General features: G+C 41.1%; 2 protein-coding genes across 2 annotated transcripts in view; one reads left to right on the top strand and one right to left on the bottom strand.

Moving 5' to 3' along the window:
- jph1a (junctophilin 1a) overlaps positions 1-6524 on the bottom strand; it is a 30138-nt gene extending 23614 nt beyond the window's left edge. The window contains exons 1-3 of the mRNA XM_026179450.1: positions 6439-6524; positions 5819-6318; positions 2913-3681 (exon numbers count right to left, since the gene is read on the bottom strand). Coding sequence (XP_026035235.1) covers positions 2913-3681; positions 5819-6197 — 1148 coding nt within the window. The 5' untranslated portion in view covers positions 6198-6318; positions 6439-6524. The remainder of the gene's footprint in view (positions 1-2912; positions 3682-5818; positions 6319-6438) is intronic.
- A 920-nt stretch (positions 6525-7444) lies between these two features.
- On the top strand, positions 7445-13301 carry gdap1 (ganglioside induced differentiation associated protein 1). Its single transcript, XM_026180798.1, has 6 exons — positions 7445-7840; positions 8400-8592; positions 9082-9255; positions 9576-9670; positions 11928-12042; positions 12200-13301. Exons 1-6 carry the CDS (start codon positions 7682-7684, stop codon positions 12550-12552), a joined length of 1089 nt encoding a protein of 362 aa, XP_026036583.1. The 5' UTR covers positions 7445-7681; the 3' UTR covers positions 12553-13301.
- The last annotated feature ends 371 nt before the right edge of the window (positions 13302-13672 follow it).

Below are 13672 nucleotides of genomic sequence, written 5' to 3'. Positions count from 1 at the left end.
TTGTTGCTCTAATGCGCAACAGGACAGGAGCTCAGATGGCTCATTCTTATCAAAACATTATCCCTTTTTTTTTAATCTTTTCACTGTAGGTTAAGCCCAGTCTTATTGGCTGTCACTTACATAGATGGAAGTCCCATATTAACAAATATCCACAGTTTCAAAATAAAGTATGTTCAATCCAACTAATGTACTCTGCATTCTATATCCTTGAAAACAGCACAATAAAGCATCTTCCCTACCTGCTCGCAGGAGATGATCTATTGTATTGGAAAAAACAATAGCTGCTCATAGACTGGGTTCACATTTGAGTAGCAATGCTCTACCTTTAACCTTAAAATTGAATTTTTTCCTGGTTAAAAAACAAGCTTTTGATGATTATTCATTTAGTCCACAAAATGTTGAAATGATGAATATGTTTGTAAATCGTCAAGGAATGGTGACAGTTTAATACTGTATAGTTGTAGAGCAGCCCAACATGTTACAAACATTTATCTTTATCCAGATTAATTGTCGGGCTTTAATCGTGGCCGTGTTCCTGTGTCGTTTAGTCAGTCTCTACTTTTATGGGAGGTCATGTTGGTCTTCACAGAGAGAGGATGTCACTGATGGGGTCATCTCGCACAAAAGCCAAAGGCAACTGGAGTTCAAACCTTCTATTTGTAAGGGATAGCCAATCAGGAAGTCCTTTTGTAAGACAAGGCTCAGTAAAAGGTAAAAACAATAATTAATGATTTAATAAACACAGTGCTACAAAGAGCTTTTTCTCAAAATACACACATTAAAGCGAAGCATGGATATCCCACTACACAGCTCACGCAAGCGCTAGTGTGAGCCATAGCCACAGCTATAAAAATGAGTTTTCACTAGACACACAAAATGAACCACTGATTTAGTTCACTGATGAGCTGAGGAAGGCTGCTGCTACAACGCCAAATGTGTGGCTGCTTCTGGTTTTAAAATAGGAGTGTTGAACAGTTAAAAAAAAATGCTTGATTAGATGATTGATTAGACCGACGGCTGGAATAACATCTTGGCAATTCTGTTATAGCACTGGAAAGGAATTGCACGGGTTTTTGCATGATTTCTAAAATATTAAAATGAACACCTGTGGATTTCACTGGAAGGCAATGAATGGAAGCAAGGAAATGAGAGGCTAGCTCAGAAACTCAGAAAACTGAGCAGGATGACTAGCTTGGTGAAAAAAGATCATTTCCAGGGCTGAAGTCCAATCTGATACCACTGATGTTGTAGACAAAGAAATGCAGGAATTTGTGTATCGCAGAGGAAGTGGCTGGGAATCCAGACTGAGCAGGATTAAGGAATCTGGGAGTGTGTTTATTAATGTTAGTTAAGTCAAAGAAATAATGTATTCTTATATGATTTAAGAGATGACTGAAGGTAGTTAACAAAGGTTTCAGTCCAAGAATAAAAATGTGAAGCTCATGAGCATAATAAGCTCACGTTAATGAAATAAGAAGGAAGATCTGATTCTGCAACCAAAACGAGATGAGTACAGTGCTTTTGTTTTCTCTGGTCAGTAGCTTTGAACACCAATCTGGTAGACGCTGGAGCACAGCAGTAGCTGTGGAAACGACCCGGTAAAAGCAAAAGAGTCTCGTTGGTGTAGGAGGCAAGACAAAGAAGAGGGAGGGGAGATAGAAACAAAAAGCCAAACACGAGTAAACCTCAACACACGCTGTGGGAGTCAGGCAACCTTCAGGTGAAATTATTTTTAATAGATCAGTAAGTTAAAAAAATGCTTATTAGCCCAATGCCAACAGGTGTTTTAAACTGGAAAGCAATCCCTGTGGAGGGGTTCTAGCCCATGAAATCCAATGGAAATGTTCATGGATAAACAGGAGTAATAGGTTATCTAATATTTTACTTTATATCCAAATAAAAATTACATTCCCCACACCCTCTACTGCTACTTTGTAGTTAGCGTATTTATAAAACATGGGCATTTTAAACTTATTTAATCACCTAAAACATAAAATCTGCAAAATTGTGAACCTGTGCCCAGCAGGAAAAAACCCTCACAACTGAACTGACTGGTACATCAAGGTAAAAGTCAAATGATGGTTCATTATGCTGTGAACTAAGAAACACACATGTGCTTTTAAGTTTTTAAAATGCTTGTTGATGTGTTTTCAGGGATGCAAATTCATGCACACGACTTGAAAAGGGGTTCAGTGGTGGGGAAGAGTGGGGGAGGGAGAAATCAAAACATGGTTGATTGCAGAGAGACCTTTTCACAGCTTGTACACATCCCCTCAGTCTTCAGTCTAATAATTCCCTGATGCAATGAAACCAGAGGATGTCAAAGCGATGCCGCATACCCTGAACTGTGTCCCAGTAGGAGGGAGGCTTTAAATGAAAAGGTCACATCTCATCCACCTGTTAAAGAGCAGATGCCACATCAGAGCAATGCTTGGCAGTGGGAGCAGGTATTGGTACTGGGCGCACAAGATGAGCTTGGCATAGGAGCAGGTATGGCTATAAAGCTCACGCACATGAACTCACAGACACTCGGCTACAACGCAAATACACACACACACAAAGACACGCGTGCAAGATGCCTGACCCCTCTCCCTAGGAATGAAAGACACGGGCAGAGAATAGAAACAGAACCTTTTCCAGGGATGATCACACTGGCAACACAAAAGCCTCGACTGTTGATGTTGCATAAAGGTCGGAGCTGTTGTCATGGGACTTCACTTATACAAGACTGAACCTTCAATCAGACCAGGAGATATTTGTCAAACAGGACACTGCTGTGACTCCTCAGTGGTGAAAATAAATGCCTGAGGATTTTCATCCTGTGTGGGCTTTTTTTTTGTATTTACACAGTATACACCCACAGGTACATGCAGGAGCATGAATGAACATCCACCCACACATAAACACAGTACCTGGATGCTGCTATTTCCACTTTACTCCTCGCAATGGCTGCAGCCCTCTGTGCCCCCTCCACAGCCCGATCTACCTTCTCTTTGGTTTTGGGGTTCTTAAGAGGAATCAACTGCTTTCTTATTCCACGCACCAGCACATTATTTTTGTACTTCCCTTCTTCTTTGGTGCCGTCTGGGAAAACCGTGCACCCGTAACCATGGCGCTTATTGTTAAGCCATTCTCCTTCATATTTCATCCCGTTGGATCTCTCTGATACACCAAATCCATTGCGCTTGTCATTCTTCCACTCGCCCATGTACGTCTCAGTTGTGGTGGCGTCCACATGGTCCTCCTGAGGTAGGTCCTCATCTGGCAGCTCGCCATCACCGATGGATATGGTAGAGTTGGCATCGCTTGAACTGATGCGGCTCATGGTGGCGTCACTTCTTGCAGAGCTGCGCTTGCTGGAGATTGAGGTCCGAGAGTCAGACTTGCGCAACTGTCGCAGGCTGCCAAAGAGCGAGCCGCGGCGGAACAGGCCCTTCTTCTTGCCGGTGACAACTTCGCTGTCCGAGTGGAAGTTGAGGACGAAGCCACCGCGGCTGCCCGTTGGAGTGTCTGCTGGGGAGGAGAGGTCCTGGAGCACTGCACCGTTGCTCTGCTCAGAGCGCAGGGAGGCCATAGACGTACGGAGTGGAGAACGGATGACAGTGGCCATGCCATAGGGAACACTCTGACGCACACCATAGCCGTGTCGCATACCACCCATCCATTGGCCTTGATAAGTTCCTGAGTAAGAGGAAGGTATAGATCAATGAGTAAACACTTAGTCTCAATCGCTACTTCGAGCCTATAATTCTTCATGACTTTGTAAACTAATATTAACTATAAGATAATGCTTTAAGCTGAGGTGACCTTGTCATTGGTAAGTTGTGACTGGTCAATAGGGCACAAGTATAGCAACGACATGCATTTACTATAAATATCCCTAAATTTGATTAGAGCATTGTGTTGTCATCTTCAAAGTTTGCCCCATGCGCAATGTGTTTTCAGCTAATACTTCAGTTTGCCTATATTTAATTTGCTAACCAAGCTGGCTAACTAACACTAACATTAGATGATAACCTCCACAAACCAGTGGGGTGACAACAAGCTGGTTATGTCCATTTTCTATTGCTTGCAATAAAACCGATGATAATCTGTGATTATATACATGCCTGAAAAGCTCATTTCGTTTTACAACAACTTTAAAGCCAAAGCAGGGTAAAAAAATTTTAATAGGCTACTCATGGTCAGAAGAAAGCTCCTCTGTGCTCCTCATGCACAACCTGCGTGTTGTTGACCAGTAACTTTCTATATCAGCAACAAGACCTTGAAGCCTTGCTTTGTTGGTGCAGGAGTATGTCAGCTAATGAAATGTTTTTTCTCCTTCCACTCAGATATGGGACTGTGAGCATAGCTAACCCAATCACAGAGATTTGATTAAGGTACAGATACTAAAGATCGCTTGGGATGAATGTGAATCACTTAGCCAGGGGCCTATTTTCAGGCAGCTACTAACTCCCCCACTGACAGTAGGCACATTCACCACCATCCATTTGTCTGTGATGACAGGGAATTGCTATGAGTCACATAATGAGGAGAATACTTCATTAATCCCATTTGGTGCTGCTGAGCCCAATGAGCAGGTTGTCGGCATACCCTACTGTTGCTTCTTCAAAGTGTCATATTACAATCCTAAGCCTAATAATAAGAAAGGCTTGTTAATCCAGTGCCTGAATCTCATTCACCAATGCAATGAAATAAGCCATAACAGTCAGATTCTAACAGAAAATGATATACTAGTCAGGGGAGGAATTTAGATGGATAAACAGGGTGAGATTAACAGGCTGGCTCTGTGCTGCAGTTCAATTTGGTGACCCTGCAGATCAAGTTATCAGGATGTTGCGGAGTCAGACAGCCAGATGTTCTGTAGATCCTCTAGGATCAGCTGATTCCCAAAGCCCAGCCCTCTGTAACATCATATGTGAGGCATTTATTCTGCACCATAAGGCCTCCATTAGGGGAGGATGATGCTCACAAATCACCCAAAGACTTGCTTGTTTTATAACAGGAGAGGCCTGAACAACAGGCAAGCGCTTGTTTTTTAGGCTTCCTGCGATCTTGTCTCCCTCATCAGACACAGGTCCTTACATAAACGCAATCTGTGAACACACCAATGATTAGTGAGATGACTGACCTCTCATTTTCAGCAAGTACAAGTCCTGTGTGGGACTTAGCTCTTTCCACTACAGATGTGTGAGTTCTTTAGTCTAGACACATGAAGAATAACTTTAAATGCTACCAAAAATGAGCACCTTCTCGTGCTTTATACACATTACACTTCATTTAAAACGGGAGCATGTGCACCCTTCAGGACATGTGTTTTTATAGTTAAGGTTCAAAGGGAGAAAATGACAGTGAAGCAAGTGATTTGAGTTTGAGTCTTTAATTGACTTTAAATGGACTGATTTGCTTTCCAAACTCCTTCTCCGGGAGGCATGTTTCCAGTGAGGAGCAGTCACTCTCCTCCCACTGTCATATGAGGAGCAACCGGTAGTTGCCAAAAGAGATGTCCCTTGGAATAAAATAGGAACCGTGATCTTAAACGGTATTCGAAAAGTTAACGTTACCACCGGGGTAAAGAGTCAGTTATGCTGGGTAAACGACGAGGTGACTGACCACGATGCGCAGTGCGCAATCTCAGTTTATACTCAGCTCATATCAGATGGAGATTCACGCGCTGGTGTGTTACAGTGAGCCTTCCTCAGTTTGAGTCTGAGCATCCTACACACGAGCTACATAACACATTACCACTCACCGCCGTTAAAGCGACATGCACGCTAAACAAGCGATGTGCCATATCTATTAAAACCTGGTGCCTTACCGCCATCTCCATAGGTTTCGATCCCATATCCATCCTGTAGACCGTTGCTCCAGGTCCCGTCGTATCTAGCAGGTGTGTTGTGGCTTTGCCGGACGCCGTACCGACCCTTAAAACCATGACTCCACTCTCCTCGATAGATCCACTTTCCTTTATTCTCCACACCCAGCCCATGGCGCTTCCCCTGGGACCAGTAACCCTTGTAGGTATTCCCGCTGGGCCAGGTGTACACGCCAACTATTTCAAAGCCGTGCGACCAGGACCCGGCGTACTCGCCTTGGCCCTTGGGTCCGGTGCAGATCCCATGTCCGTGGGCTTTGCCATCCTCCCACCCCCCGCAGTATGTGCCACCATCGTCGAAGTCAAACCTTCCGCCCGTCATTCAGATATAGACTGGAAATAAAGCAGATGGTGCGCTGCTGCAGACTCAGGATTCTCCAGGACCTGGGCTGGAGGATCCAGGACCGGTGGTGTGATGAAAGGATGAGCCAACAAGATGATGACTACAAGAGCAAAAAATAGGAAGGTGAGGATGGTGGACTGGCGCTTCCAGACACTGACATGTAATACAAAAGGCATGCGTAACGGTAAGTGTAAAGGTATGAATGGTGGGCGTCATTTACCGGAGGCGCACGCTGGACTCTCCGCTGTGTGTTGCTCGTCTCCCCCCTCTCACCCACTGATCAAAGGAGGGAGAGAGAGAGAGATGTACCGAGCCCCTGTTGAAGAAAGGCGCTGGGCCAATCGCAACGTCACGCCACAGGGACCTCCCACTCTCCTCCTCTCCCCCCTCCGCAAAGCGCCCGAACGCCTCAACTTCGCCAAAATAACGCGCCACTGCCAAACTTTACATTTGAAAGACCCGCCTCGCTTTACACAGACTAAATTCCTCAATTATCACTTCCCATAATGCCCCCATTACAAAAATATAAGCTCGGTCACATATGATTCAATCCTCACCCATATTACATAATATTATTATATGGCCTATTTTGTGAGGCGATGGTCTGATGCTGTTTTAGACAGTCATTCTTTAACACACCCATCACTTTTCTCTTGTATTCGATACGCATCCTGGATTAAGTAGCCATATACTTTGATTTTCTAAATTAAATATTAATATTATTATACTTATTATATTATTTTAAAAAAGATCAATCATACGCTGGGCATGCATTTCAGGCAACAACTCCTGATTTCACAAGTATTAAAAAATCAATTCTAATAAAAATGGTTCAATGTATTATGTAGAACATGAAAGAAACCAGTTTAATTTACCTGCGTTTAATGAGTAAGAACCAGTATCGCTTTATATTATAGCACTGACTTAAAAACAAAACAAAAAACACACATCAGTTTTTGTATCAGGCTGATAATATTCAGACTCGAGTGCACTAGTAGCAGCCACAGTGTTAGATAACAGCGACCTCTGCTGTACCAGCGTATTCATTGCACTGCCTCAGATGAGGAAGGGTGGCCTGTGACGTAGTAAAGGATTGAACTGTGCACTTTAAAGGGTGTTATTTGTTGTCTGACTTTGTTAATTATTATACTTGGGATTTTAAATTTGGCACCATAGTTGTAGTTTTTTTCTATTAATTAAAAGAAACCCTTAGTAAAATATTTCAACTATGCTAGTCAACAACAAGGAGCAAGAACGTGAACTAGCAGGGAGGGGGGTAAGGGTGCAAGAGAGCGCAGGTATACAAAAAGAAGGAAAATGCGAGAATGTAATTAAAAAATAATTACTTTTATCTTTTAATTTAAAATAAATACATAAAACAATAATTTCGCGTTACACTCCGAGCCAGAGGGGGGAGTACTTTGTCGACCGCGACGCCCCCTCCTACAACAGTAACGGATAAAATGGCGTCCGAAAACAGCTCTGAATCTCAAGATGAGAAAGCAGCTCTTATAAACCCGGACTTAGAGCAAGATGTTCATCAGGAGTGCGGCACAGTCGCAAAACAGCGCGAATCCAAACTGACGCTGTATCACTGGACGCAGTCGTTCAACTCTCAGAAGGTGAGCGTCATTAGTCTTTCAGCACCACAGTTTAGTGGACAGCTCCCCATAACGGGGTTAATTATGACACTGTAGGACTGCAAAAACAGCCCTGCTGCTGTAGATGGTTTAGGCTTTGTATAAACCCGTTCCTCTTTGTTTTTTTTTAAATCATTAAAACAGTTAGTAGCTTGACTGCCTTTCAGCTCTGTCACGTGTAACAGCAGCTCAGCAGCACATTTCAGTGTATAGACATGAGTTTTCCGTCCTTCAGGGTGTTTCTCAGAAATACAGCAGGTTTTCAGACAAGCTTATTTTCACTTCTCATTTCCATTACTTCTTAACAGAATCATAAGGAGGTTCAGCTTCCTCTCAATCCACCCACCTAACTATTCATGCACTTTTGCTGTAAAAATGCATCTGTAATTTTTAATTAAAGGCAGGTGCTGACTGGATAAAAGAGAAGCCAATGATTTATTTGAAAATTGTGGGAGGAGAAAAGAGAGCAAGATTTTATTGGCAGGGAAATAAAAACAAGCTTCCTCCACAGTCCCAGTCACAATAAGTTGTTGTTTTCCAGGTGCGTCTCGCCATAGCAGAGAAAAGTTTGCACTGTGAAGAGTACGACGTGAGCCTTCCTCTCAGCGAGCACAATGAGCCGTGGTTCATGCGTCTGAATCCGGGTGGTGAGGTTCCAGTCTTAGTTCACAACGACAATATCATCTGTGACCCAACGCAGATCATGGACTACCTGGAGCAGAACTTCAATGATGGTGAGATTGATGCAGATGTAGCTGCTGGTCCCTAGAGGAGCTGCAGCCCAAAGCTCTCATTTATGACACCAAAACTAAAATATTATATCAAGCTTCAGCTTCTTAGAACCTTAAAAGGGTTCATTTCATTGTATTTTCTGTCTGCTTTTATGCATTTCCTTGTATCACACATTTGTTGATTTTTCAATAATTTCATTGTTTTTTTTCTAAATTTTTATTTTCCCTTGGTGTGCACTGATCCATAATAGCTAAGGGTCTGCATCAAATCACCTTAGAAGGAAAGGACATCTGGTAAGCATGAAGTCATTTAAGGAGATACCCAAATGTTTTTAAATCCTCAGGGAAGAAAGTGAACATAAAGGCTTTGCTGTCATCATGTCTTCTCCCTAACCTAAGTCAGTAGTGTATAAACCCATAAAAACCCCCCATAAGAAACAAAAATATTAAATTCCAAAATTTGATCCTTTTCCATGACTTGTTTGTCTCCAGAGGGCACTCCGAGGCTGGTCCCAGAAGAGGGCAGTACCTACTACCTAAGAGTGCAGCACTACAGAGAGCTGCTGGACTCACTACCCATGGATGCCTACACCCATGGCTGCCTACTCCACCCTGAAATCACTGTGGACTCCCATATACCAGCATATGCTGCCACATGTGTACGAAGTAAGACGATCTGAGCCTCATAGCTGTACAATTTTCAACTGAATATCAAAGAGACTGTACACTATACCCTTAGTTATCCTAAATCAATTTCTGCCTTCTGAATCATTGTACTTAAAATCAGATAAAAGCTAAAAATATATATTTTATAACTTTACATTGATGTGCAATGTAACCTTTTTTATGATTTAGATTAAAACCTCTCATTCGCACATGTTGATACTGGCATTTCTTATTTCACTGTAAAACTCTGTAATAGTGGGATTAATTTTGTGCCTCATCATGTCTAATATTTTTCTTATTACTATTTTTTGTGGTGACAGCACAGATCGGAAGCACACAGTCAGAGCTGATGAAACTGGCAGAGCAGAACCCAGAGCTCAAAGACGCTTATATAGCAAAACAAAAGCGCCTGAAAGTAAGTTACTCTAATTACCAGAGAGCCAAATGTCTTTATCAAGTGTCCAAATGAGCCTTGGCTATAGAGACACACTGTCCACAGCATATTTTTGTTAAGTAATTTACTACAAATTATGTAAGAGTCACTCAGAAGTACACTGAGTAGTGAGATTTCAGACACCTACTAATCCTCTGTAATTTAGTGAGTGTCATTATGCCATCTGGTCTTGCATTGCAAGAAGTGTACAACTTTATTTTTGTTCCATTTTGCAATTTTTAATAAAACTTTATAAAACACATATCAAATAAATCTGGATATTTATAATTGAGCTATTCATATATATTAGAGCCATTTCTTATATTTTGTAATTTGGTAATATATTGTGTTATTTAATTTAGTTTAGCCTGTCACGGTTCTTATTGTTTTGGAGCAACTGTAACCACATAATTTTCTTAGGGGTTAATAAAGTATTCGGATTCTGAAATATAAGTTAAAGAATTCAGACAAACAAAATAGTGCACATCAAATGTAGTCAACCATAAAGTAAACAGAAGCTAACTAATAAGCTAAAGAAGTGGTAGCTAGCTAGCTAGCTTTAGCAATACTGCTGTTAGTAGACTCCTAATGTAAATATGTGAAATGTAAATGTAAAATGTAAAAACGTACTTTTTTTCCCGACACATGCAGTATTATCTGCAGCAGAGGCCTTTCATTTTTGAGGAACCAACCTCCTTGCTAATCATGTTTATTTAATCACTAGGCAGATGTAGCTAACTTCCGCAGTAGCATAAGTTTCAGTTAGAACAAAAAAACAAATAAACCCAAAACAAAACAGATAAACCAAAAAACTAGATAGACCAAAAAAATTAACATTTCAAAAAATGCAGTGACACTGTGTAAAATATAAGTAAAAACAGAATGAAATGTTTTGCAAATTTTATAAACCCATATTTTCATCAGAACACAAAAAACATAGCAATTGTTAAAAATGAAAAAGAAGAATACTGGCCAATTTTGAATTTGATCGCAGCAACACGTAAACAGAAAACTGTGTGTGTCATCCACTCTTTTTAATAACAGTATGTAAATGTCTGGGAATTGATATGCACAGCTGCTGGACCTTTAGGCGAGGAATGTTGTCCCATTTTTGTCCTACAGAGGATTATAGCTTCTCAGCAATCCTAGATCTTCTTCATCACATTTTTCATTTCACTATACATCAAATATATCTAATCACGGAAAGATCTGGACTGCAGGCAGGCCAATTCAGCACCCAGACTCTTCTACTACAAAGCCATGCTTTTGTAATAGACACAGTATTTGGTTTAATGTTGTCTTGCTGAAGTTTGCAAGGCCATCCCTGAAAAAATATTATCTGGATGGGATCATATGTTGCTTTAAAGCTATATATGTCTTTCAGCAATGTTGGTGCTTTTCCACATGCAAAGCTGCCATTATGCACCCCCATGCCATCATAGATGCAAACTTTTGAACCGAGCGCTGATCACAATCCAGGAGGTCTCTCACCTCTTTAGTCTGAAGGACACGGTGTCTGTGTTTGCCAAAAAGAACTTCACATTTTCATTCATCTGACCAAATAACAGTTTTCCACTTTGCCTCAAAGAAGATGGCGGTATTTCTGGATTATGTTCACATATGGCTTCTTCTTTTCATAATAGAGCTTTAATATGCATTTGGGAATGTCACAATGAACACAGTGATTTCTCTTTCCATGACAGAATCCCCCAGTTCTTAATGCAGTGCTGCCGGAGGACCTGAAGATCGCAGGCATCATAAAATTGATTTAAAGCTTTTTTCCTGATTCTCAGAATATTTTGATGATGTTATTCACTGTAAATGATGATAATAATGACACATTACTTTTATAGCCAGTCATGTTATTGACCCTCTGCCAGTTAACCTGATTAGTTAGTCTTTTCTTGCCCCTGTCACAACTTTTTTGAGATCCGTTGCTGGCGTCAAATTTTAAATTAGTTAATATTTTTCATAAAATAGTAAAATGTCTCAGTTTAAATATTTACTATGTTTTATATATTCTCTTATGAATAAAATATTTAGTCAACGATAGTTACAGTTCTAATTTATTCTGTTTTTATTTAACGTTTACAGCATCCCAGCTGTTTTGGACTTGGAGTTGTACCAAAATGAAGACATTACAATCATTCTGTGTTGTAGCGGCCTATCTGATCATTTTAGTCACTTTCTGTACGTCCACTTGAAGTAAATATACGCTATGTGTTTATATTTTCTGTAGTCCAAGTTATTTGACCATGACAACATGAAGTACCTGAAGAAGCTTCTTGATGAACTGGAAAGTGTGATGGATCAGGTTGAGACAGAGCTACAGAGAAGGGTGGAAGAAACACCAGGTAGCCACAGCTGTTTGTCACATAGCAGATACTGTATTAATCAGTCAAAATTTGAGAGCTGTAGCTTTTTAAATAACATGTAGGATGCTTTTCTTATCTTCTTGTATTTCTTATCTTCTTGTATATTCTTATCTTCTCCTTCCTCTTCCACTTGCAGAAGAAGGCAGCCAGCCCTGGTTGTGCGGTGACTTCTTCAGCTTGGCTGACGTCTCCCTGGCAGTCACCTTACACCGGCTGAAGTTTCTCGGCCTCTCTCGTCGCTACTGGGGCAACGGTAACCGCGTGAACGTGGAAACATACTATGAACGTGTGGTGGAGCGCCCAGCCTTCAGGAGAGTACTGGGCCACGTCAACAACATCCTGATCTCTGCTGTCCTTCCTGTGGCCTTTCGCGTGGCCAGGAAGAATGCACCGGCTATTGTTGGTACCACTTTGTTGATAGGCGTTCTAGGAGGAGCCACATACCTCGCTTTTCTTTACATGAAGAAGAGGCTGACTGCCTTCAGCTGAGGGAAACTGAATTGGTTTGAGACCAAAGAGGGGTTTAAACAAACTCAAAGTGTCTAACGCTATAACACCCAGCATACGAGCAATTAATAAACATATGTTGCCCGAAATTGTTTTTTTGGGATGCTGGTTGCACAAAACACACTGCTGCATCACGCACCAAAGGATTGATTAGAAAGTCCAGCCAGTGCTTTCGCATGTTTTGCCATTAATCAAAGGTGCCACATCTGATGAGTATGCATCTGGATAGCACTGTGCATATTCACCAGCAACGATTTGGTAGGCAGTATGAAAAGTATGCCAACATATACAAATGCTAAAGTAGTTGGTCTGAAACAGATAATAATGGAAATATGATTGGGTCTTGCATCAAAAAGGCCATTTTAATAGGCAGATTGTTTTTACAGCACATGTGGCTGCACATGAATGCGCCATCCCTCTTCGGAAGAATCTGGACCATCCAATCATAACACAGCAGTGACGCAAATATTAGGAAATACGAGTAGACTTTCATACTGTAGCTAAAGTGATGAAAGCAATTACTATCTGAAAGCAACATATTTATAAATCCTGCACAAAAGGCATACTTGATATATATTAATGAACTAAGATGTGCACAAGCGCTGAATAAAGGCATCATTGTGTGTATTTTTTTAAATTAAGGATCAGTTTTGCTTAACGTGTGCTTTTCATTTGCTGTTTAATTAATGGCAATATTTGCATGTTAGGAAAATAAAATAAATTAAAATCTCTGTGAGCAACTTTTTCAAATCTACATAGGAAGCTGACCTACATTTTCACTGTATCCCCAGCCTTCACATCTGCATATGTTTTTCTGTATAAATGATGCTTCCGTGTTTGATAGATTCACCGCGTAACGATGGTCGAATGAGTACTGTTACAGTCAATATGCAGACCATCCTTTTCAACATCTGTCTAAAATTAAACTGCTCCCAAACAACCTCTAGTGTTCCCTGTCATTCAAATATAATTAGGAGTACCATTAAAAATTCACGGCACACCATCGCTTAATAAGCTATCGTATATCCTACAGGTTTATTCAAAGAGAAAACAGCTAGAAACCACTCGCATTTCCCAGAACCTGGATGCAAGTCAACATCTA

The sequence above is a fragment of the Astatotilapia calliptera genome, chromosome 9 (genome assembly GCF_900246225.1).
Source record: "Astatotilapia calliptera chromosome 9, fAstCal1.2, whole genome shotgun sequence".
In the NCBI taxonomy this organism is placed as follows: Eukaryota; Metazoa; Chordata; class Actinopteri; order Cichliformes; family Cichlidae; genus Astatotilapia; species Astatotilapia calliptera.
The sequence above is the reverse complement of the archived record's forward strand: the minus strand, read 5'-3'. Positions and strand labels throughout refer to the sequence as shown.